Source organism: Stigmatopora argus, chromosome 3, assembly GCF_051989625.1.
Source record: "Stigmatopora argus isolate UIUO_Sarg chromosome 3, RoL_Sarg_1.0, whole genome shotgun sequence".
In the NCBI taxonomy this organism is placed as follows: domain Eukaryota; kingdom Metazoa; phylum Chordata; class Actinopteri; order Syngnathiformes; family Syngnathidae; genus Stigmatopora; species Stigmatopora argus.
Window position 1 is genome coordinate 14,137,996 of NC_135389.1, and position 26,768 is coordinate 14,164,763.

General features: G+C 44.0%; 1 protein-coding gene across 1 annotated transcript; it reads right to left on the minus strand.

The window, feature by feature from the left end:
- Positions 1 to 5,745: 5,745 nt before the first annotated feature.
- smad6b (SMAD family member 6b) lies at positions 5,746 to 26,754 on the minus strand. Its single transcript, XM_077596991.1, has 4 exons — positions 25,347 to 26,754; positions 22,028 to 22,084; positions 21,483 to 21,560; positions 5,746 to 6,682 (listed from the first exon to the last, which is right to left on the minus strand). Exons 1-4 carry the CDS (start codon positions 26,119 to 26,121, stop codon positions 6,141 to 6,143), a joined length of 1,452 nt encoding a protein of 483 aa, XP_077453117.1. The 5' UTR covers positions 26,122 to 26,754; the 3' UTR covers positions 5,746 to 6,140.
- Positions 26,755 to 26,768: the final 14 nt, after the last annotated feature.

Here is a 26,768-nt window from a genome sequence, read left to right on the forward strand (position 1 = left end):
AGTTGATAATAATTAATGGCAGGCAATTAATTAAGTAGAAAGTAAAAAGAAAGTTTAAAAAAAGTGTTATTGGTGGCATCACATAGGTGGACATCGCATTTTGGGTCATGTAAGCCCTACTTGCATAGTAAATATTGGCCTAGATGAGCCAAAATGTCTGTGTCTGTAGGTTATGTTCTTTTCAATGACCAAAAAATAGTCACTTGCCCTATTAGTTGTTGACTGGGACGTCTGGCTGGGAATGATCAGTGAATGAGGTACCTGAGCTCCCTGTGCTGTATAAATCATGTATTAATCTGAGGGAAAGACAGCAGCCAGGTTGGGTAAGTGTAAGCGTGGGTGTGCGTGAGCGGGTACGCATTCCAGACCCCACGCTGGCCCACACACACACGACACACACTCGGCAGGTATGTCAGCATGGAATGTGTAACCTGACCCTCACGACCCGGTGGCCTATCTTCTGCATTCTCCGAGATTCATCAGTCACAGCCCAAACAGAGACCACTCCTCTCACAACACGGGATAAGCGTCAAGCCATGAATTACAACATGGCCGGAAAGTAGGACACCCCACTGTTTTTTCGAGATACGAACCGATGTTGATCCACTTAGTCATTCAATTAAAACGTTTTTTTAAACGGGAAGAGGAAAGAAAATACTTAAGTTGACTTGATCAAAAGTTCAACAAGAGATATCATATTTTTTTAGTGGGGACTGGATTTTTCGTGACCCGCTCCAATTTAACAGCGATGACAACACGGCAGGAAATGACTAAGTCTAACCATTGGCTGAGTCAAATAAGACAAACGGGTTAATTAAGAGCTAACGTGGTTGGGCTTCAAGCAAACCGAAACCTTAGTGGCTTTTCTTGTGAGTCAGGGATATTTTTCCCCTGCTCCTGTGAATTCGGACCTCCTCTGCGTACCAGTTCACTGCAAGTTGACATAAAGCTTAAGGATCTAAACATAAGTTTTAGGGGAGAAGCCGGCCAAGGAGAAGCGGCGACGTGGACACGTCGAAGGAGGAGGAGGAGGGAAGGAAGGCCACATGAGCAGCACCAATCAGCCCGCCTGCATTTAACCACCAGTGCTGCATGCCAAACCTCAAACTGGAAGCTTGGAAGGCAACACAGTGTGACTGCATTTCCTGAGTCCACCCCATTTAAACTCACAATATGGAACGTATTAGGAGAAGAGAAAAAAAAAGAGGAGGGGAGCAGGGATCCTCCGTCTTCTCTTTTACGGTTTCTCGGAAAGAGTCTTGATATCCTCTCATAAACAGTCTACAGAGCATATTTTACATTGCCATAGGTGGCAAAAGTATCCGCAATGTTTAAAGTACATCTGGAGATACCATGTGTTCTAAATGACTCCTTCAAAAGCTTATGTTGTGAAAACCTACGTCTAATTGGCGCTCACTAATAACGCATTTGAAAGAAAAGACAATAAATGACTTTCACATGCTAGACAATTACTCAAATGACTCAAGTTTGCCAAAGTTGAAATTCTTGGAACTCTGAAGGTGGACAAAATAATGTTCAAACACAAAAAACAGCAACATTTAGAAGATGTCATACATACATATTGATCGACTAAAGCACAGATGCATGTGATTATAAGTATAGGACATATATATTATAACTAAGGACAATAAATGAATCAGCGAAATCAACTATGCACCCCCCTTACCAAAAACAGCCCCCCACCCCCCAAAAAAACAAAATCCCAAATCCCTCCCAAAGTGCCCACAGGCAGGATGAGCGTGTGCATGGGTACATTCATGTGCTATTGCTTCACAATTTTGATAGCAGGGTCTGGCAAGCCCTTGATTATAGTTTGCAAAGCAGCTCTATTAAAGGCTCCTATAAATTACAAGGCCTTCCTGACACACACACACACACACACACACACACACACACACATGCACATATACATACACACACATACACGTCTCTCATCAGTGAAACTTCTTTGTGCTCGCGGGGCAAACGAGTGCAAGTCAATGCAATCGAATGAGTTCTTCAACGGTTTCTGATTAAAAGCAAAGCCAATTGCGACCAAGACAGACATAGTGAGTGTCAACAACACGATGCAGGAAGAGCAAAATGTCATTTTTGCTCGTTGCGCTGGTCCAAATCGGCCACATTTCCGGAAACTTGCACCACAAAACGGCTCGTTGTGCTGTGTGTCATTTGCCTAAAACAAGGTGATACGCTCCCCATAAACGCCATCTGAGTTTTGCCAAGAGGGTGTGCGTGCGCTCTCACTGTGGCATTCTTTTAACCTCTGTGGAAACTCACTAAAATAAATCCTTTTCGTACGTCAGAGAGGCCCCAGTTGCACCCTGTAATTACCCGAGGGCGGGAAGGGGAGGGATGAGATTTGCAGAGGAGCATCGCCACCAGCTTTGCTTTTTCGGCCTCTGAAAAAACGGTAAAAAGTTCACGTCGTGTGTCCAACACAGACAAAACGTATAATGGAAACCCTTCAATATTTGCCCGTGAGAGCCGAAACCAGCGTCGAATAACGGCGCCGGAAGTTGACAATGGTAGCGTGCCGTCCCGCGAACCCTCCCCCCCGTGAGATCGCGGCTCTCCGGCACTGGCGTGTGTTAGCACGCCCGCTAAGTAGTAAGTTTGGCAGCTGTGAGGAGCCCTAATTAACACCCTATGCAGAGGTGAGAAAAAGATACTTTGTGGGGTTCATGACAAGGAGAAGAGCAGGAAGTAGTTCCGGACGCTCTGTGTAATCTCTCCTTGTCTCCAAAGGTGCTATTAACACACAGTTTTTTTTAAAGATGGGCCAGATGTGCAGCTCGGCCAGGTCATCAAATGGAGTGATAGAAAGCGTCTACGCATCTGCCTGACTTAACTAAACAATTGACTTTAGAGCCATGTTTCCCCTGGGCTCTTCAGTAAAATTTAACACAGTTTGGAAACGTCTACTGGGATCTGGTTTATGTTTCCATCACGGCCTGGGAAACGACGTAAATGGAACAAATGCTTCTCGCCTGGACTAATGGAGAATTGAGGTTATCTGGAATTTACTTGATGTATATGGGATGTGTGATGCAGGACTACAGATTACGTTTTCCAATCAAATTTTTCCAAGATGTTTTGAACAGGCGGCCCGTGGACAAGTGGTTAGTCACAATTGTGCGGTCGAGGGTTCGATCCCGGGTGGGTCCTCACTGTGTGGAGTTAGCTTGATCTTAGTATCCAAGTTATAGCATATTAATGAATCATTAATGAAAACAAAAACATCAAAAATGGCGACAGACGTCAACAATGATCGTTCACCATTTCCCACTTTGGTCAAAGGAAAGCGTTCTTGTTTTTTCACAAAATAGCCAGAGTTTAGAAAGTTTAGCAGAGTAAACTTTCTAAACTCTGGCTATTTTGTAAAGCAATGGAGTGACATGAAAGCAATAAGTGAACAGCGCTCAGATCTTTGTTTCGGGGTTCTTGGCATCGGGAAAGACTGCAGTCTCAGGAATGCATTGAGCATTTGGCAGCACACAAACCCTAATAACAGGCTTTTGGAAACTCTGAGCTTTAAAAAGCGGCCGTGCGCTTACACAAACACGTGCGCACTCAAGTTGAAAAGGAAAAAAAAATGCTGCATTTTGAGGGGTGCAATGTACACATTTGTTTTTTTAAATTAGCAACAGCTTTTATCATAGTGCACAGGTGTGAAACTCAAGGCTTGTGGGCCACACACATCATTTTATGCAGTCCATAAAAGATAAATATCTACTGAGTCAAATTGATTTTAAAAAAAGAATCACACTACTTGCCTGTGAGAATGAGTGGTTGATCGTGGTTGAAAGGGACGATATCGCTAATTGTCACGATTTTTAGCTCTGTTGTTGGTGCGTAGTAGGACCAAGCAAGGACGGGGAGTGGAGTGCGCCAACAACACTTTGATGACTATGGAGGATTATCAGAAAATAACAAAGACTTTGGAATCAAATAAGAAAACCAAACTTGACACGGGGGGACGAGGGGAAGCCAGGATCACGGGACATGGACATAACAACGCGAACGATCCGACAAGGACTGACAAACACAGAGTTTCAATAGACGAGACAATGAAAAACACCTGGGTCACACAAGAGGCTGCAAGCAGGTGACACACCAGGTGAACTGAATGGGCAATCACATGGACAGGTCACACAGGGGGAAAAACATAACTAAACCAATCCCTAACAGCAAATTGCGTGCCTCACTTTTGTCAAACTGCCCCATGGCAGCTGTGGCTACAATAGTAGCTTAACACCATCTTGTGTGGAGTGAAAGAATAATGCAATGTGATGTGTGTTTGGTGTCCTGAAAAAGCGTTATAAAAATCTAGTGCATCATCTTTAACAAAATATATCAGATAGACGTGGCAAGAAAATGTTCAAATCGAGCGGCAGGGTGAATGGAGCTTTTTTCGTTTGAGCAGTGCAGCCCTAGTTGGCAGATATTTTCATTATGTGACATTATAGGCCTCTGCGGGAAACCAAAACTATGATGTGGCAAAAGTCAAATATGAGTCTGACACCTCTGAGATAGTGTAACTAAATTGTGAGTTATTGTTTTGGGGCACGATTTCTATAGGTAAAATTTCTAAAGGACATCCACGGCCACACTCAAAGTTTTAGCTCCTCGCCCACCCTTGCGTAAAAGTATATCTAATTGTCCGCTAGATTTTCCCCAGTGGTGACGTGGACCCTTTTCCCATAACAGAGACACAAAGGAGCGGGATAATGGCCCCTAGTTGTAGGGAAGTGGAGCCACAGTGTCGGCTCCAGACAGGCAGCAGCCCAGAGGAGGCCTGTCTGAGCCCGAGACGCCTCTCTCGGCGGCACATTGAATTGGAAAATGGTTTTATCAATTTAAAGCCTGCTTCCCATTGTAATGAGCTTTTCAAAAAAATGCCCTTCGTTCGTGCTCGTCTATTAAAAGCCGCTCTGTTGTCGGCGGAAGGAGAGTGGCTGAATGGCTCCTTTGCTGAATGCTGGCAAATGTGGATGAGCGCGCATTCACCACCGCCACACCAGCAATCTAACCCAACACCAGCAATTATGAAGGAAGCCAGAGAAACCACATCCACCCTGGCAGCAGTTTGGAAGATTCCAGTAGAAAAAGTGTACATTCCAGAGGCCGTCTCGGGTTGCTTTGTTGCCCCCCTGGCTCTTTTAAATGGTTTTCTACCATTGGCGTAGGCAGACGTCCTATTTTGACCGGGAGGGTGCGAATTAGATAGGGCGACTAGAGCTGTCTATGAAAAGACGACACCTTTATCATGTGCATCCCAGTGGAAAGAATCTTAGTTCATAAAGAAACAATGCATTTTATTTGTCTGATGTGCAATAGTGGAGAAAGAAGTAAAGAAAAGTTCATATTTCAGTGCGATCATTGTTTGCTTCAAGCCACGGTCTGTTTTAGCTTTCGGCTGGGATAGATGTTTCTTCCTTAGTGTTGAGTCAGTCAAGACCGGTCTTTTTTTGTTTGTTTTTTGGCATCTTCACTTACTTACTAATGTCTGAAAAACTCTAGCATCAACATTGCCAGAAACATTAAAGTTGTTTGGTATTTTTGATTTGATTTTTTTGGCTCCGGTGAAAATTACCGTAATTTAGTCGGATAGTGGCAGACTTTGTAATATGGGCAAATATCCCATCGTTGTCCAAACGATATGAGATTGTCCTGAAATTGGTGATTGACACCACCAGTAAAAGCTCAGACAAACACAAAGGGGCGTATTATGCAAATACTTTATTATCAATGTGTGAATGGTTAGCTTTTCGTCTGGATATTAATAGTATATAAAAACTATACACCAAATCCAGGCTCAGTCCTAATTTTGCTGTATAATTTCTCAAGTTGGTATTGAAATTTTCTTTCTCTTTATATATATTTCTATATATATAATATAGATAAGCCAAAGTGCATTTTCCATTTTTTTCCTCTTGTCCATATACACATTGCACCATACATAAATAACGACATTGTAAAAAGGACTCCGTATTTACAAGTATAATATATATATATTTATATATATATATATATATATATATATATTTCATATAATATATAAAACTTTATATTAAATCTAGGTAGATGATATTTGGGATGGTGCGTGCGGTCTGTCCGTGTTATCTGTGGTTGTTGAGGAGGATCTCCAGCCAGCAGGGGCAGGAGGTGATGAACTGTCTGGAGTAGCAGGGCCCCCAACCCTTGGCGAAACTGATGCGCACGCTGTTGGGGTCGTAGGGTCCGTCCGTGAAGTCTGACTCGGCCGCGTAACGCAGCAGGCACGAGCGCTCGTAGTCGAACACCTTGACGGAGAAGCCCGGCATCACCTTGCGCACCGCCAGGCTCCTCCCGTCCGGCGCGTCCAGAGTGGGCGAGTTGACGAAGATGGGGTGCTCGCTGCGGTTGTACGCCCACACGCCGTCCGGCTCTTTGCTGAGGAGGATGCCGTAGCCGATTTTGCCCCGCGTGCGCTGCACCGTGCTGCTGCGGTGCTCCAGGTTGAGCTGGCCCAGGCAGAAGCCCGTGCCCTGAGGTAGATCGTAGAAGATGCTGACGGAGCGCTCGTACACCGTGTACAGACGGCCCACGCGCGTGCGGTGCTCCCAGTACGCCACATTGCACCAGTGGCTCTCCTTGGGGGCGTCGGGCGACATGCTGGCATCTGCGAGACACGAGAGGAGACGCAAAACGTCAACACCGGCACGTCGGGAAGGATCTGCTTTTAATTGTAGCCGGCAGATGGCTACGCTATAAATATTCAAGGAGGCGCCGCGTTGAAATCCAAGCCCGCCGCCGCCGCATCCATCCGACGCACACTATACATATCCTGAGGGCGTTACCGAGGTCGGCGGCGGGGAATACCTGCCCTCGCCCGCTCCACCTTGAGAGGGCGCCCTCGTGGCAGACGGCCGAACTCACGCTCAAAACACGTTCGCGCCTCAAAGGAATGAATTCGGCATCCGCAAAGGACAATAAAGCCGCCTCCTAATTCACTTTTCAGCAGATTTGACCCGGCAATTCACCAATTGGCACACTTATTTTCCGTATTACAAACATTATTTTGCATTCGCTACAATTGGCGGCCATATATCTTTTATAAATGAATGATCGTGTTACAGTGCCCGCAACAAGGAGAGATATTCAATCCATTTCACTATTCACGTAGTTTGCGCTATGGTAGCATGTACAGAAAAAATCTTTTTCAAAAAAAGCTGCTTCCGATGAAAGACGCCAAATTCATTTTGACTGGGAAGACTTGCAGTGATGAAGAGACTTTAAATGGCAACCAATAATGTAATTACTGTTTGGTTCATGTAAAACAGCTCAATTTTAGAGCAAACTATGACTGTCAGGTAGATACATTTTTTTTTTTTAAATAGTATAGTAGGAAGATTGCTGAGGTGTTTCCTGGGTTTCAGTCGGTAGGCGGTAATATGCCAGTTATTGCGTGCAAAAAAGTTGATTTTAGGGGCAGATCTGGTTCGTCTTTTGCTCCTAATGGCAGCCAATGTGTTTAAAACAAAACCATTTTTAAACTTTTTGGGAGAAAGCAACAAGTGCTTAGTTATGCTTTATCAGTGCTTCCTCAAGAAAAACTGGGCTTAAAAGAATCTTCAAATTCATTTTGTGGCTTAAAAAACCACAACAAAATTGTCAACAGTTGTCAGTTATTTGCCGATTTTTTTACAATTGGGCCAAATTCCATTTTTTGTGCACCTACAAAACACGAGCACGTCTTCCTCCCCTGCATACACAGATTCCTCAGGAGTAGGGGAGGAGGGGTCGGTAGGCGAGAGGCAGGGGGTCCCCCTCCCCGCCGCCCAACTCATCCCCCACCGCGGGCCCAGGGACGCCATTCAGCTCCCTGACAACTTAGCACAAGCCCGTGACCCGCCGACCCCCCGGCCTTCATGCTATCAGCTCCCATTAACTCACACACAGAGTGATGCCATTATTTTGTTTCACGGAGTCTATTGGCGCAGAGGATTTAAAGCCCGCAGCCCGCGGCCCCATTCCTTTCAGGCTGCGCGCGCTCGGGGCGTAATGACCGCCCGCCACATTAACGGGCGCCTTTAAGGTGAAGACGTCTCCCGGACGAAAAGCCTCTCCGTCGCCTTAATCAAGTTTGGGGAAAACATGAACAAAAAGCCAGACGTGCACAGACGCGACCGTATGCGCTGGCTCAAGGCTTTTTTTTTGTTTCTTTTTTTTTTAGGAATGAGTGGGAGTCGGGGGGCCGCAGACAGGCTCGCTGTGTGTTTGCGCACACACTGGTGGCTGAAATGAGCCCCCGGCCCCGCACCCACTCGTCAGGGGCCCCGACATGCATGCGCCATTAGTGAATTCCACACTGCGACTCCTCCGCTTGCAGCTCAGCGTTTACTGCGAGCGGCCTTTACAAAGAAGTCGCACCCAACTTGTTTACAGCCCCCTCTGTTGTCTCAAATCAAACGGAGCCCTCACATCAAGGTGAACTTTGACTAGTAACGACTGATTATTTTGGGGTTTAGTCGACTCATCTGTTCATTTATAAATCGGGTTTGTGTACTATTGAAATTACAGAAATGAGAGAATATTGAATGCATTTTTCTTTTGGGAAATTTTGGAATGGATAACAAAGAGAATGTTTTGTTTTTTTACTCTCATTATTTAAGTAAACAAATAAAGACATAATAAAAATAGATTTAATGTTTACCCTTTAACTTTTTGCTTTAGAAAAAATGCTAAAAAAACAATTTAACATTACATTCAAAATTGAAAAAAAGAACACTTATAATAGCTAATAACTTGGCTAACTGATTATTTGACCACTCAATTCATACATTAATCATTTAAATTATTTTTTGCATTACAGGATTCAAGAAACGTAATGTATTGTTCTTGCTTTTTTAAATAAAACAATTGAAAATATGCCATTTGCATTAAAAAATAGATGAGATAAAATTTCACCTATAGTTTTTTTGTTTTTACTCTGTAATTAGTGAAACATTTTAAAAAGGAATAAATAATTAAGAGAATACATGCTAATAAATAACTTGACTCATCGCATATTATTATTGGGATGTGACCAATCATTTAATTTATCATATCATTTTAATTTCTAATAAACTCTCGTGTGGCAGCTCTAGTATGTAAACAAAATGTTTACTGGCATACTTATATGCTTTTTTCTGGAGACAACATTTTCACACGCAGCCGCTAAAGAGTGCAAACGAAGCCAGACCGCCCGCCTGGAGCAACCAGGAAGAGGAACGAGCAGGACAAAGGTTGTTTCACTCAGAGGGAAGACAATAAAGGCTACGCAAGCCAGGCCTTTTCCTGTTTCTCTGGCGTGTCAAGCGTCTACGTGTGCTTTTCCGCACGTGTCGGCCAAGCAGACGTGTTTGTGTTTTTCTTCTCAACTTGTGTGTTTTGGCTACAGGAGGAGGGGGGCACTAAGGTGAGAACTTTGAGAGGGGGACTCGTTGGGATCTCTTTGACAGAGCTCCACCAATAGCGAGCAGCGGGATGGGATATATATATATATATATATATATATATATATATATATATATATATATATATATATATATATATATATATATATATATATATATATATATATATATATATATATATATATATATATATATATATATATATATATATATATATATATATACATATACACACACACATACATACAAGATTATGTAAATAGGTGGCCCGGTGGAACGAGTGGTTAGCGCGTCGGCCTCGCAACTCTGAGGTCCTGGGTTCAGATCCAGGTCACATCCATCTGTGTGGAGTTTGCATGTTCTCCCCGGGCCTGCGTGGGTTTCCTCCGGGTACTCCGGTTTCCTCCCACATTCCAAAGACATGCATGGTAGGCTGATTGGACACTCTAAATTGCCCCTAGGTATGAGTGTGACTGGTTGTTTGTCTCCTTGTGCCCTGATTGGCTGGCCACCAATTCAGGGTGCCCGCTGCCTCTGGCCCAAGTTGAGCTGGGATAGGCTCCAGCACCCCCCGCCACCCTAATGAGGATAAAGTGGTTCAGAAAATGAAATGAGATGATTATGTAAATAAGAATTAATTGAATTTCTTTCAATGTTCGATAAGCCAAACAAGGAAGAGGCAATAAAGAACAAACTGACTGCGATAGATAAACTGAAATTCGTTCTTTGTGATCGAACTTTCAATGGTGAAAAAAATAGAAGGTGGCTCGATTTAGGGGCAGAGGAAAGGACTCGTTCAAACGAGACTCGAGGCGGCGAATTAGGGGAGGGCGTGTGTTTGACCACAGCAGATGCGCCCGACTCTTTGAATCCACGTCAGCCTTTGAGAGGGTCTGCTCAGGGTGGAGTCGTGGCAGGATGGGAGCAATTACTGCTTCTCTGCATCCATTTAACCCTTTTGCCCTTTAACAGCTCAGTTTACCCATTAGAATAGTAGCACGTGCTATTATTGTTGTTTTATTCTCAAAAGCCTCTCCTCTTAGTGTCACTCTCGGAGTTCACGAAGCCTCTGCACTTCCTCTGACGAGTCAATCAGCAGTAAAAAGTTACATAACGGGCTTCCAAGTGCTCTCGTTGCTGTCAGAATGTGGGTGCACCAGGCCAGGTAAAAAGTTAATGAATAGCCTTAAAATGTCCGCCATCGCTGAGCCCGCATGAAAGAAATGGAGGAAGAGGTGTCCAAACAACGGCCCGCTGACCGTTTTTTTATTGACCCGCAGCAAATGAATAAAATATCATTGACTTTGGGCTGCAGAAAAAGCTTAAATTCAACTTGCACTTCTCCGATTGAACACAAGTTACTTAAAAAGTGGCTCTCCCAGTGTAAAAACATGGCAACACATTGAAATCAAAGAAATTGAAATATAATAAAATAAATAAAAATAAAAAAACAAACCTTTTCCCAATACTTTTCTTATTTTGTTACACTTCATTGTGTCCTACATCGCGATACGCTATACCAAGTCACGTGATAAAGGATCACCATATTAAAAGTAGGGTCAAAATAGTTGTGACGTCTATTCCCGTCAAAGGCAGAAAATGAGTTAAATGGTTCTTTAAGTGCGTCTCCCTCTCAGCCATCTCTGCTCTTCAGGAGTGGAGCACACACATGAACTCATTCCTCCGCAAGCTTACAGAGGAGAAGAGGGGGAAAAAACAACAACAGTGTTTCCAGTCCATCTCTGAGCAGGCCAGTGGAGGGGAAGGGGGCAGCAAGGAGAAAAGGGAAGAGAGGGGGGCAGCAGCCTCTCATCCTGTGCCAAGGATTAAATTCCCTCCGGCTATTAGTCTCTCCCAATGAATTGATAGGCTGAGGGGGGCTGGGGTGAAGGAAAAACCCGCAGGGGGACTTGATGTTCTTTGCAATGCGCTTGTAACATTTTGGGGGCATTCCTAAGTACCTTTCCCTTACATGATCCTTTTTTTCTTTTTACCCTAAACAACAACTTCATTACCCCGCCATGTTTGGTCTTTAATCGAGTACACAGTGGCTCCCAAAGGCAGACTCTAACCATGAGCAGTTAACATTTAGGCTGGCGCCTGGGCTATCTCTGCCATCAAAGTCAGCTTTATCAGTCAGACACGCCAACCGAAGCTGCTTTTATATGTCTATGGATTTTTTTTCCCACTCCCCGGGGTCTGGTGCTCTTGGCCGCGAGGGGGAGGGAGATAAGGAAGGAGGGAGGGAGGGAGAGAAAGAGAGATACGAATTCCAGCAAAACAAGGCCGGGACAAAATTGAGAAACTGTATCCAGAAAATCCAGCCTGGCTCGTCAAAATGTTTAAAACACAATGACAATAGTACTTTGAACATCTTTTTTTCAATTCCCAGAAAAACTTGTTTTTTTCTTTTAACCCCCAAATGTCGTGAACACTTGCTTATTAACCACTAAGCACTTTTCAGTCTTTTAAACTCATTTACTGCCGTTGATGGGGACAGCATGGCTAGATTTGTTGTAAAATTGAAACTTTTTTCCATCAAAACTTCAGTATATTACCTTTTACAATACTCAAACTAAGGAAACACACCAACAACCAAAACTCATTGGCTGTCATTGATGGCAATAGCCGAACCAGAGCTGCCCAAAAAATGAAATAAAAAGAATATCCTTCGCCGTCAACAGCAGCGGAAAAATAAACGTTGTAGCTGGGACGCAGCGGAAAGTTCCCTGAGAGCAGATAAGCGACACAATTGTAGTGAATCGAATAAATAAAGTACAGAGAGGCTACCCTGGAAGCAGTGCATGGTGGGAAGGAACAAGGAAGACAACGTGCGACTCGCTTCCTTCAAGTTTCCTCTGAAGTAGCGATAAGCGCCAAAATGCGAGACGCTCTAGCTCTATTGTAGAGTCCTTCAGTTCTTTTCAAAGCTCGGCCGTATTATGGGTGGTTATGGGGGGTCGTGAAGGTCACATGTCCAGACCGCCTTCAAGGCCCGGAGACGTGGAAGAGGGTAGGCGGCCGAGCACCGAAAGCAAAACATTCAGTGAACATCCTGCTGGGTGGCTGCGCTCTTTGACCTCCTCGTACAACCTACGTGTGCATGTGAGTGCGCGTTAGTGTTTGTTTGCAAGTGTGAGAGGCAGATTTCAGCCAAGTAGGCTGGAGCCTTTAAGTAAAGAGGACCCTGCACATTCCTCAGCTTCCCCTCCTCTTCCCTGCGCCTCCTAACTTCCTACTCTGGTTAGGACGTGGTGTTGGTGGTGCAGGAAGAAGCCCCCCCACCCTCAAAGATTAAGTTCAAAATCTAACTGAACTATAGAGTAAAAATTGTATATTTGTACTTTGAGTCTCACAACATTGTTCCATTCAGGGTTTCCGACGGCTTAAGGTAAGTTTTTTTAATGGTGTTTTTAATTAAGTTTAAATCGAGCCTGACAATAAATCAAACTTAACACATTTGCTCTCGTCTAGTTAACATGGATTGGACATCCCATGCTGTCAATGGCACTAAAAGAAGAGCATTTACAGCCACCACCCTCAGATAAAATGACACAGATGTCTATGGTTGTCAGCCATCGAGTTCAAAATGAAAAATTCAATGCCTTTTAAGACTTTTCAAGGGTCCGCAGGAACCTAAGCTACGAAACATTTTCCAACAGGCAAGAGTTGGGTCGCGGTTAGCACACTAACCTGAATTCTGAGGTTTTGATTTGGAGTTAAGATTTTCCACTCAGTTCTAGTATTCAATTACGGGTGGCCAGCTTTCCACTTGAATTTCAACGTACTTGTTGGAACTATAAATCCTAACGCTCCAAATGGAGAAGCTCCTGGACAATATTTCTTAAGACGCAGACAATGTTGAAGAGTGTTACCGCACAAATATAGCCGGGTTATCGACCAACAGTAATTCGAACGTCTACATCGTACACTTCGCAATCATGTTCATTCTGTGTCATGTGAACAATAATAAACTCCAAGCTTCCGGGTTATTTCAGCAAGACAGAATTAAAACCAAAGGCTGGTATTCGGTTTCCATTGGCTAGGATGGACAAAGTTGTAGTTCTAACAAGGCTTTTGTATTGATCGGGCGCAAGGAATCAGACTCTGTGAGGGAAATGTCTTCTGTCAGGATAATGTGGCACCAGAGTTTCTGTTTCAATCAAAACACTTGCTGAGGTGTAACACACACTGCTCCGCACCTCAAACGCATACAACAACACTGCCACATTTCTCAATGGAGTCCATTCACAACACAAGATAGACATAAATGAAAAAAGTAGAAGAGAACATTTCCAATCACTAGCATGGCCCTTCTCTGTCAACATCTGCAGTAAGTCTTGAAGTTAAAGGCAATGGCAGGATTTCATTATGAAAATGATGTGCTGGCAGTCACATGAAGGGCAAGAGGGGGAAGTTACAGCCAGACCTCTAATCTAAACCGTACCCTGAAATGCGACAGCCTGGCTGCGTGTACTGCAGCCACACAGGAAAAACTTGAAGAAAGGCTCTCGAAAGAAAAGATACTTAAAATAAACATTTCAAACGCTAAGATGTTTTTTAATAACCCCGGGGCAGGGACAAAACCAATAGGAATCTTGCACATTGCATTTCAACTTATAAAACTGACTTGGAATTGAAAACCTATTACTTCTCACCACATTTTGAACAAAATTTAATGAATTTTGCGGGAACAATTTGGGGAAGGCCTTTTGATATTTCCGGGCCAATAAATACATGCTCGGAAATGTCCGGTGGTGAACAATTGACTGAAGACCGGTTTCAACACTATCCAACATTTTTTTTTAGATAAACAGCTACAGACCCTGCGAGCCGGGATGGAAGAATCACAGGCGGTTTTTGATAGATGGGTATTGGAATGAACGACAAAGGAAGGAGCGACGCTATATTTTCATATATTATATTGTGTGCCCTCTCAAAATACCGTCGATGTCTACTATAGGTCCAACGTTCAGACTAAGCACTGTGAGAGATTTATGCGGAGCAGATCATGTTTGAGATAATGAAGGAGAGAAAATCATGTTTCTCCAGTTACATGTGAACCGGCAGAGAAAATGAAGCACTTTATTGTTCCTCTCTGTCCACAATGAGCTTCTGTCCTTCACCTCTAGCGGCAAAAGGCTTGTTTGGAGATGTCGACTGACACGGGCCTCCGCAGTTAAGCCGCACACAGCATTCTGGTGGCTTAAAGAATGCACCGGCTATTCTCAGTTTTAAAAATACGGATGGCCCTAGCTAGATCCGGGCGCAACTGTCAATGCTCCTCCAGGGAGGAAAAGAAAAAATCTCGAGTCTATTTTAGCCGGCAATCAGACCACAGGCCTAAATCATAGGCGACCAAGGCCAGTGTCTGGATTTATAATTGTGGGTAAAATGGTCAGAAAATAAAAACAGCCTCTGCAGCTGGCACCTCCTCCGTCCCCTCTTTGCCAGGCAAGCACATTTACTGTTGCTGCTCAAAGGGGAGCATTGTTCGCCCCTCTCAGCCTTGAGAGGAGGCACACTAAAACACTAAACTAACAGTTGGACATTCCATACATTTTTAATGGCATTGCACGCTCCTTATTTGTTGCTGTAACCCCATGCCCTCAACTGAATGAATGGAGCTATTGCTGCTGTGCTGTGGGGTGAAGATGGCAGCAGCATCCCTCCTGCAAGATTAGGTCACTGGCCAGGCTAAAAAATGGGGCAGAAGTCATCGCCTTACTTTGACACTGCACACAAAGACAAACGATTTACTGTGGTTGAACACTGCGCACCGTGTTACCTTGAATGACAAGCGTGGTGCCGGCAGATTAGAGTCAGAGTCAAGCAGGAGGTTTTTGATTAATCTTTATCTGCGAGCCCTTCAGAAGTTAGTCAAACACCGACAGCGCCGGCACCGTGCTGGCTGGCCAAAAGCGAGATAAATGCCAAGCCCGCATGCTTGTTTCTCATGTAAAGGTTTTTAGGCCACACTGAGGAATGCTTTGGATTAGCGCTACGCGCATAGGCAACATTATATTACTACATTCGAACTGTCTACCGGGCAAGCAGTACAATTTGGTGCTTTTGTAAGTATGGCACGGTTTGAATTATTTAAATCTTCAATCACAAAGTGCTCTTCGAAGAAAAAGCAATGTTTCAAAAAAAAATCTTTAAAGGTTATTCGCAGCCACCGAGCCATCCACTCAAAATTTAGCCTGGCCCTTCAGATCTGCCCAATCAATCAGTCACTCATTGCCTGCCACTTTAATGATAAACTAAAAATGCCTGAATTCAAACATATTAAGGCTCCTGGTAGAACCTAAAACTAAAACGTGCTCAGATCTTCACCAAGGGTGAATTTTTAGTTGGTAGTTGTATTCTGTGCAAATGACAATTAGTCAGCAGGCAGGTGGTGCCTTTGCATAAATTGCAAGGGAAATTAGGTTCATTAACGTCAGCGTGATTGAATCCAATAAGCCATTCCGTAAACCATACCATCGAATGTTTTAAAATTAGATGTCAAATTGAGAAGCTTTCATGTCAGCTGCTAATGGCTGGTTGGAGGTGCCAATTTTCCACAAATCATCAAAACAATGGTCATAAGCCCACTCATTTGTAAGAACCATTTTCGCTCAAGACATTAGAAATCCAAACATGTCTTTCAATCTTATAAACTCATAAAAAGCACAATCATGACAGAGTAATTTAAGTGTGTGCCTTCAGCGGAAAGTCCGACAGATGTATATATCCTTACAATTATTGTATACTTGGTCAACGTGGCTTCCAATTTTTTTTTAAAGACATTACTGCAAACGAGCTATTTCTGTGTTCAAATAGCAATATACTCTACACACTTTAGATTTACAAGCTCTAGAGCTGAGAGTTGATTTCCCCAACAAAGAACTTCCCCTTGACAACTGGAATGGGAATGCGCCTTAATCCGCAAACAAAGCTTGTCTTGTAATAAGCAGACACATGATGACAAGTTGCCATCTTCTTTGTGGAATTCATAATTTGGTGTCACGCCGCCATGATGCTGCACTGATTTGAGAGTAGACAGGGCTATTGCCCTCTTGCTGACACACTCCGCAGGGGGAGGACAAGTCAAATCAAAGATTACTGGGCTAAATAATTCCATCGTGAACTGAACTCAAATTGACTTCTTGTTGGAACATTTTACAGAGTCCTACCACGAAAGATCATAAAATATTTAAAATATAGCTCAATGTTTATTTTTCTTGATGGGCGACACATCTTGAACTGGGGGCAAACATATGGAAACGCCTTGATCTAAAAGCCAGATGACGTTTCTTTTTTCTTTTTTTTTTGTCTGTGGAAACAATCTGCACTGCAATCAACACACAAACAACCAAAATAACCACAAATACACACTTGCATACAAGACAATAGGCCATGTAAATGAACCGCTGCTTTCGACTGTGCTGAGGACATTGAGCATAACAGCCCCCGAGAGGAAATGTTGAAAGTGGATTTCTGATGGCAGCCTAACAATGCTGAGAAAGGGAAAATGAAAAATGTGCTTATCGCTCTTATCAATGCCTCATTTTTGTGTGTATGTGTGTGTGTGTGTGTGTGTGTGTGTGTGTGTGTGTGTGTGTGTGTGTGTGTGTGTGTGTGTGTGTGTGTGTATGTGTGTGTGTGTGTGTGTGTGTGTGTGTGTGTGTGTGTTGTTACGTAAGAGGAAACGGAAGCCAGCCTCCCAGGACAGGAACAGATACTTGAGACAGGGATTGTGGGTAAGAAGAGCTTTACACCACTACACAGAGAATGGCGCACAAGACCCCTCAGCATGTAAGGCACAACTACAGGCCTCTACCGAGCTGGACGTGACAAACGGGGTGACGAGAGCACCCCCCCAAGACCCCCTAACGTATCACTCCTCTCTCCAACATTCCTCAGGCACCCCCCGCTGTCAGAGGGGTAGTCCATGTCCTTGCGAGGCTACAAAACCCAGGCCACTTTTTTGTTTTAAACAGGATGTTTGTCTGTGGACTCCTTCCCCTCAAATAAACAATCCGCAAAACCTGATTTCAGGAGGCAGGGTGGAAGCACTCCAGTCACATTATTTCCACATCCCGTATCCTGGAGCATCGGGGTTCCTGAGGGAGTGTGGGCGGCGAGACACTGAGATGGCGCTGGCAAAGACTTGGGTCTGCGGTGTAAAACCTGACGATATATGTCAATCTATTGGGGCAGATGAGCCCAAACAACAAGGTTTCTATGCACTTGCTGCTATATGTGAACGAGGCCTGTCATGATAAATTCCATATCAATTTATCGTCCAGTATATAAAATGCCCAACGATACTTCAAATGAAAACTACTTTATAAATGAATTGTATCCCATTGCCAATTCAGAGATTAATATGTATACTGTTTAATCATGTTAGGAAAATAATAATCCGACTTCTGGCTATTGTGATTGGAGCACCCGCAGTTAAATTTCATGAAAAAAAAACATGAAGTTGGTTCCTATTAATGGTCTTTTGTCTGTCAATACATGACTTTGACTTCAGAGACAGAGGCTTGTTGTGAACAATGAGAATTGATTTATAAATGTGGGAACGTTTGATTATTGATGCCCTCTACTAAATGAGTACGTGGAGCACTTTAGTTCTTTCCGTTTTTTGACACTCAGGAAGAAAAAGAGGACAGTCAATTTGTATGTCCTCCTGGTCACGTGACCCCTGTAAAAGGGAGGGAGACCCTGCAGTCACACCAGCGTGAGTGCGTTTTTTTGTGCAGAGTGTTATGCTGACAAATTCCATGGCTTGATTGGGCACACAACCTGCGATGACGGAAGAATGTCGGCAGACCGGAGTCATGATATTACAGCGGTCTAAAGCAGGAACAGTAAGAAGGATTGCATCATTCATTGATCGTAAATATTGTTTTCTATTGAAGTAAACTAGGACGTCGGCATGTCTGCACTCTCCTAGCAAGGGATCATTACAACATGACAACTTAGTACACTGCATTCCTCTGCCAAGTCCAAATGTCTGAAAATACCACGGTGCTTTGACTCGATCAAGACAACTGCTTAATTTACACCTTTATCACATTACTGTTTATAACCAAGCAACATTGCATTTTATTGTTGAAAAATACAAAAACAATGTAAATACATAAACTGCAAGACGACTGTCTTTTGTAGTTATACTGTACTACTACTACTGTGTATGGGCCATGAATAATGCCTTCACAACCAATGTATGGGAGCAAGTGCCACTCCATTTATTGCCTAGGAATTGTCTTTCACCAGGAGAAATCCAGCTGGTGAAATCAAGTTTTCCCTGAATGAGAGTGCCGTAATAAAGTGAATGCGTAGGGAGCAAACGGCCCTCAGACAGTCATACAGGAAGTAATGAGGCCTGCTTCAAAGGCCTTCATTCTGATGTGCGCACGACGAGGCCCAAGCGCTGAGGAAACAGGTGTGCGGGCACGCTGGGAGGGCAGCGCAGGCAAAAGCACATTCTCTCACCATGCACACACAGAATACTATGTGGTTCCCAAGTAAACCTGACGTAGACAGATATCCCAGAGTGTCCGCTGGTGGCTGTCGTTCTCTCACAATGTGACACGGCCATGTTCAAATAAAACCACTGGGATTGGTCCAGATGGCTATGAGCACATTTTGGCTAAAGATAGGACGGCAAGCCTGAGCTATTGATAATGGCAACGCGGCCTTTGATGCTTTGTTAATGACGTACTCACACAAATGTTCCGTATTTACTCATTGACGCCAATCCATTTGAACTCGACTGTCGCCGTCAAGTTGTGCAAGTGATTTGGAACATTCAGGGTAGACACCTTACCCAAGCAACCATTTTCCAATGTGTTTTTAGCCAATTGCATTGAGCAGAAGGAATACACAATACTCAATTCTGTAGCCCCAGGCTACACATGGAACTTGATTATTTGACATTTTACACCCCACCCACTTGTGTCTACTTGTTGCCTTGTCAGGGTTTGAAGTCTGGCTCCCATACAGACACAACGCACCCTCTCAAAGTGAACTGTGAGGCGGATCACATGGAGTGGGATTTACAGGTCAACAACATGCTAAAACTGCAATGACTTGTAAAAAAAAACACATGACGAGGTTGTAATTCAAAGTGAGATGCCGTACGCAATGTCTGATTTTGGAAGCTGAAGGGCATTAAACACTAAAGTTAACAAAGTCAGTGTTATTTCTATATCAGTGTTGATTGATGAGATTTTTTTCCTTCAGCCTTCTCATGACATTTGACATCAATACCTTCACTGAGGGGGTTATGTTTGAATCTGTTAGCAGAATTACATTTCATGTAATGTGTGTGCAAGCCACACATTTTGGTCTCAAAGTAGATAGAGAATCAGGGGCACTGTGGGTGCAGGTTTTTGTTCCAACCGATCCAGCAGAGACAGAAGCATATCACTGCAATCCACTGATTGCACTTCTAAGACACCAGATGCGTGGAAAGGTTTCCTCTTTAGAGGTTGGAACGAAAGCCTGCACCCACTGCGGCCCTTTGTGGAATACTTAGTCCACCCCTGGTTTAGCCTGTCTATTTCACATTAAGCAACGACCCTAAGCATTACGATGAAGTGAAGGAAAATTGCAAACTCCCTCTCAAGGCACAGGTTATGCGGTTGTTTGAGATGCACTACGTGGAATTAGTCTCTTTGCTATGTGTTTAGCTCAAAATAGCCTCTTTTGAAGAATTGCTCATGACGTATTTCACCGCGGGTTGTCGTGAAGTGAGCTGAGGTAAGTTCAAACCGCACTGTTAGCCTGGCTCGCAAAGCTGAATCACACGACCGGAGCTGGGGTGGCTCCGATAATTAGTGCACAGCGTGGAAAAAAAACATCCCCGCCTGGTCCAGCGGTCAGCCTCTCACCCGAGTGCGGCATGTGCGAGCGGCAACGCAGTAGGGAGAAACCAAAGCGTCGCTTGGCTAGAAAGTCCCTGCTTACCGCACTCTCACAGGAATTGCGGCGCACGCTCTGACAAGCCCTTCATTTGTTGACTGAGGGAGTGTCGCCACAGTGGGACACACTGGGCGGTGACAGTCGTCTACCAGGGGGGCCTCGTCTCTGACGGAATACGTCACTGCCAGGTAACCAGCGACTCGACCTTCCGAGCCGTCAACAGGAAATGCGCGCCCTCGCAGACCCTTGCTCATACTCCCTGTTTACATGATGCCGTCTGTGGCGCTAGTACCGAGGCTCAAGGGGTTTTGAGCTCATGCGGGTACCAAAAAGGAGTGTTTCATTTCAAATCAGAGGACAGTCTGTCTGTTTCTCCTCACTTGCCTTGGTGGTTTCCCCAGACCCTCCCTTCCACGACATCCACGCTAGACTGACTCTTGCACGTCTGCACATACGCACGTGCACAAGTATATGTGTGCGTGTATGTTTCTGAATGAGCCTCGGCTCTTATTACCGTTTTATCCCACTCAAATATTTCTGAAAGGAAAACAGAGGGTGGGGAGGCCCGCACGCCCTGTGGAACGGCTACTTACAATGAAAGCTTTATCTGAATAGCTCACGCTTTTGATAGCTTTTAATGAGAAGGAATAAAACACAAGGCCAAAACGAAACCCGGTAGGTTTGTGTATTCATTCAGACACGCTCAACAGCTGGAATGAATACAGAACTGACCTGAGAGAATGAATGAAAATGCCGGAATGGATAAAAGGCACTGCAATAAATTTTGCAAATAGTTACAGAAAGTACTTGGAAAGTCACACAAAACATTGAGAGCAAGGATAAAAGTGCATGGCTCCCTTTCAACATTATTCCTTTGATAAATATGAATTTTGAATTGTAGTGTGTTTGTAAAAAAACAAGATTCCGCCACTGACAAACTGTTGTGGTCCACATAGGTGGCCATCACATGTTTTTTTTTTAAGTCTGCCCTTTTATGAATAAAGTTTAATCTCATCTAATCCTTAGTGCCTTACAACAGAAATGGACTTTTAATACATAAGCTTCTTATTAGGAATCTGACGACAGTTGCAGGAGCACACCCACCTGAGAATTCCCCTGTTGTGACGTTAGGTGAGCCGGTTGCCTCCGTTTCAGTGTAAGACAATGTGGAGTCTGACAGGTCTGTAGGGAAGAAAAGAGGAATTAGGCTCCTCATTAGGTGCATCAACCTTCCTGCAATGTTGCTCCAGGCGTTCTCCTGGCACTATTCATCACTGCTAGTGTCAATATCATGTTCCCCATCCACTAAAGACTATTAGTTTCATCCCATAATAGATAACAGCACTGGATTACTAACAGGCTTTAACTGATGACATCCTCCTACAAGTGCTTCCAGATAGCCCAGCTGAAGCTGACCTCGTGCTAGCCAATCCGGCGGCCTTTAGAACCCGCAGTACTCACTCCGCCTTGTACACCACTGAGAACAATTATGGCCAGCCTTTTTGAAAAATGGATGGGATGGTTTTTCACCAGTTCCCAAGGAGCAGGAGACAAAAACCCTGGCTTATACTTTTGAGTTAAGAGTCTATTCAACATGTTAGTGAAACAATTTAACAATGTCACAGTTGACACAGGTTGTAAAAGCTTACCCAGTGGCTTGTGTTCTTCATTAGGGGAGAGCCTTGAATATGGAGGTGGGGGTGACTCTGGAATTATAAAACAATTATGTAAAAATTAAAAGCAAAGTGTGAAGGGGGGAGAATTGTGTACATTTTTGTATTTTTGCACTTGTACCAGAAAGTTTCACACTGGTACACAGACTGCTAAAATATATTAAGTCCACTAGAAAGCTTGTCGTCTATGAACTGTACCAAATAATAATAATAATAATAATAATAATAATAATAATAATAATAATAATAACTGCAATAAACTAATAACTGTAGCATGTGTCCAAATTATTAGAAACAGCAGTTCTAAAGTACAAACTAAAACACAATAATACAAAAATGAGTGTTGAAGTTTCAGAGTATAAAGTGCAATAATAAATAATACATGTGAAATTGTCAGGAATATTTCAGGACAAACATCAAGCTTAAATTAAACACCGCACCAAAACTGCTGGAGCGCTAAAATGCTAATGAAGCCAATGTTTCGGATGAATTTTCACAGAGCAGTTGCATTAATCGAAAGTAAATGTGTGCTTTTCAGCTTTGCTTATTTCAGACAGAATGGTTTTATCTTATGCAAAGAGGGGGGGGGGGGGGCGGGGGGGGGGGGGGGGGGGAAGTAGAGCTCCTTCCACAATGAGGGAGAAAGGAAAGAAAAGTCTGCAAGCGCGCTGTGACCTTGCCTGCAGGGAAAATGGGAAGGAGAAAAGCATAATAGCAGCAGGTCTTTTAAGAGTGACGGCAGTAATTGCCAGGACCTGAGCTCAGTCACTCAGATACACTGCGAGTCAGTCTGGCGCCAGCACTATGCAAACTTTATATTATCACCACTCCTCCACCTAAATAGCATGAGGGAACCTCTTTTGGGACAAAAGGGCTTTTAAAGGCGCAACTTGAAATGGATCTCATTAGAAATGCACAATGGAAGGCCAAATAAAAGAGATGTGTTTGATTTAGTCCAATGTAGTCTCTCAAGTCAAAAAAAAAATAGAGGTTACCAGTTAAAAAGCATGTGGAAGGAACGATTATTTAAAATGACTTCGTTTTGACCGACTCATTTCACTCTGACTTTTCAGTTTTATAAGAATTTCCTAAAGGTTTTTACCTCCAAATGTGACGTATGTGACTTGACCATTTCAATGTCCGAGCAAGAGATTAAAATCTTGATTAGTAACTCAGGCCTTGAATAGCATGAAAGAAATACCCTCTCTATCGGGACACGCATGAACGCATGTGAGCTATGTCTACTACAAGCCTGGGTCCTGAAATGTGTAATGTGAAATCCACCTCCCATTTTCAGAGGGAAGCAACACCACAACAACAGGAGGCAAAACTCATTCCCACATTTCCCTAAAGCAGTGGTGTAAAAATTACAGCCCATGGGCCAAATGCGATGCCCAGGTTAGGAAAATATTATTGAACATGGCCCGCAGAAGAAGCTTTATAGGGGCCTACATTGTGTTGCACTTTATACTAAAAAGAATGTTTCTCTGACCGCTGAGAGTTCAGAACTTTACAACATGTTAAAATCAAATGAAGAAACTGAAAAATACTAGTATTTTGCAGTTGTATGTTTGCAAATGACAGTGATAGACATCAAATCCAATTTGACTACATTTCACAACATGTTGAAATCAAATTAAGAAACAAAAATATCACTATTTTGTAGTGATCGTGCTTGACTGCCATTAACGCTGATAGACTTGAATAAAATAAATACATAACATAAAAATAAATAACACCCAATCACGGTTTTGTGTGCACAACATTGGAGCTGCGTTTAATCTGATATTGTTGCACGCATGCCTTTGAAGAGCCGAACGCAGCCAGCTGGCTTGTAAATGTGGATGTTATGGAAAATCCACCTCCTGTGCCAGAGAGGAGACAGAAATACTGACACTTGCATCTCTGCACATGATAGTGTACGTTGTCATGGCGTCAGTAGGGTCAAGTGGCCTGGCGTTTGGTTTTTAGCCAAACTACATGCTTGCCGCTGGCCAAGTTGAACGTGGCCATAATTCAATCCTATGAAACCAGCACCAATGGCCCAAGGGTGTTTGTTACAATTATTAGGACAACTATGGCTTTACATGTGCATTTACCTTGAATTGCAAGATAGAATACAGAAAAACCACTGAAGTAGTCACATTTTTGTGACATGTGGCATATATTAGTGAATGGCTCAGGCCAAAGCATGAATCTCTTTTGTCGTTGTGAGATCCATATGTCACAGGCTGCCGCATACGAATATTTGACAAAAGATGTGATTAAATCGTTTTTTTTTCCAATAAAAGTGAGTTAAAATGGTATAAAAATAAGAGTAATCCAATTAAGCGATTCCGACCAGAAGTCTGCAAGGGTTGTTAAATATCCCATTTACCTAATACTGGTCTGAAAATATTGTTATTATTATTTATCCAAAACCAATATTGTATATCATAGTTCATCTTGCCATGTATAATGGGGATAGCGCAGTTCTATGCTCTAGTTCTAAATAGCAATTAACCTCTGTGTGCACTTTAAATTTGGCGACGTGCCATGAGATTTTTTTTTTCTCCACAATGCAAAATGTGTGCCATAGCTCAATGGCAAAAATACAGCTTCACAAATGGGCTACTGCAAATGGGCTCCCTCTAGTGGTAAGCAAAAGAATGACTGAATTACTGTAGACTAAACTTTTTGCTTCCATTGGCGTACATTATTATAGTTCAGCATGACTTACTTTTGAAGAGCAAAACACGTGTGTCACTAACGTCATTTTCATTTAATTTGCTAAATACATTTTAAAACTGTTTTCTTGTCATCTCCTGAGTGGACGCTAGTGACAATTGCACAGTTGCTTACACAAACTTAACATTTGTCTTTATGGAATAAAACCCTGTTACTCATGAACACTACGATGCTACTGTGTTTCATTCAACTCACTGTCTGCCATTGACGGCGCTGGACGTCCAATCCAACTTGACTATTAGTCCTTTTGACAGTCAATGAGATGTAGATGGGCATTGTAGTCAAATTCTCTCAGTTTAAATGAATTAAACATCTCTTGTTGTCAATGGAAGGCCATGAGTTAATGCTGGTCATTCTGGTAGAAATAGAGTGCCTTGTGTGGGCGGTACTAGGTAAAACTTAAAAAAAAAATACTTGATTAGATGTAATTGATATGATATACGACATTATGTCACTTCAAAAACGACTGGATTACTACCACAAAGGCCACCATCTGAAGAAGCACTGCTTTATATGTGATTGTGCATGGATAATACGTAGTATAAGTGGAGTTGTGACTTCTTCTTACCTGGCCCACATAGGCGACTGTAGTGATAAGGGTTGCAGCATACAGTGGGACTGTCCGGGCCCCAATAGCTTTTACACTCACAGAGCGGTTTGAGCTGGGCCGGGTGCCGGAGATCAGACCAGCGGTACAGTTTACACACGAGCAGTTGCGGGGCCGCCACATGGCCGCCCAGCCTCAGCTCAGTCCGGGACACCAGGACGCAGTCGCTGGGGAGGCCGCCCCGGGACTCCACCGCCTCCAGCAAAGTATCCAGGGCCTTCTCCTTGAGCTTTTTTAGAAGTGAGTGCGTGGCCAACTTGAGTTCTTGCTCCAGCATAGCCCGCGACTCGGGAGAGCCGGCATCCCGCTGGCCGGGGCCCCGGGGGGCCAAGTGGCACGAGCCGGGGTCCCCGCTCTCCGGGCCCGCTTCTGGGGCCCTGATCTCGGAGTGGTCCCGCTCTTGAAATAAGCAACACGTCACGGTCCTGGAGTCGCTGTCCTGCATGGAGCGGGGACCCCCTTGGTCCGGCGCGCCCCCATCTTGCTCTTGGTCCACCAACCCCAGGGCGCCTTCGTCCACAGGGCCACCGCCACAGCCGCCGCCGCTGCCGAGGAAAGAGCCGCTGGGGGTCACCGCTCGGAACTCCGTTTTGGGAATCTTCTGCGGGTTGTTGGCAAACAATTCGTCTCTGCATCCCTCGCCACTCTGGCCATTTCCATCGCGCCCCTCTTTATCTGGAATCAAACGACTTCTCCAGAGTCGCCGCACAAGACCCGAGCGTTTCGTCCTGAACATACGACAACTTGACTATCTATTCGGGGTTGGGGGGTGGGGCTGCTGGCTTCGCTGGCTTCGGGGTGACTCGCTTACGGCCGTCCCAAGCTCACTTACATACACTCAACATGGAGAAGTGAGCGAAACGCACAGCCGACCGAGCGACGAGCACGGCTGGCCAAACGGCAACATGAGACTCAGCGCGCACGACGAAACACATTAAAACGCCGATCGCCACATTCCGAGAAGAATGCAACGAAATCGAAAGAATAAAACGACGGGGGTTCTTTACAAGAACGTAGAAGACCTGGAGTCCATCGTGGAGGAGAAAGTAGTAGCTCCAGAAAGTGGCAGACTGCAATAGTTTGGGGGCACTTTCTGCCTGCCTGCCTGCCTGCCTGCCTGCTTGCTTGCCTGCTTTCTTACGCGCTGAGCACAGAGGGAATCATTAAATCCCCAAACAATGCGCTCGATATGAACATCCTCGCCCTCCCGAGACGCCACTTTCTTCTTCTTCTTTTATTCTTTTGCTTTACAATCCCAACGACGGATCCATGCGAACGATCCCTGGGACGAAGAAGCGCATTCCTTCTTCTCTCCTCAGAGCTGAATCAAAGTGCAAGCAAGCCAGCTCGCTTTCTTTCCATTTCTCTCTTTTTCACTCCCCC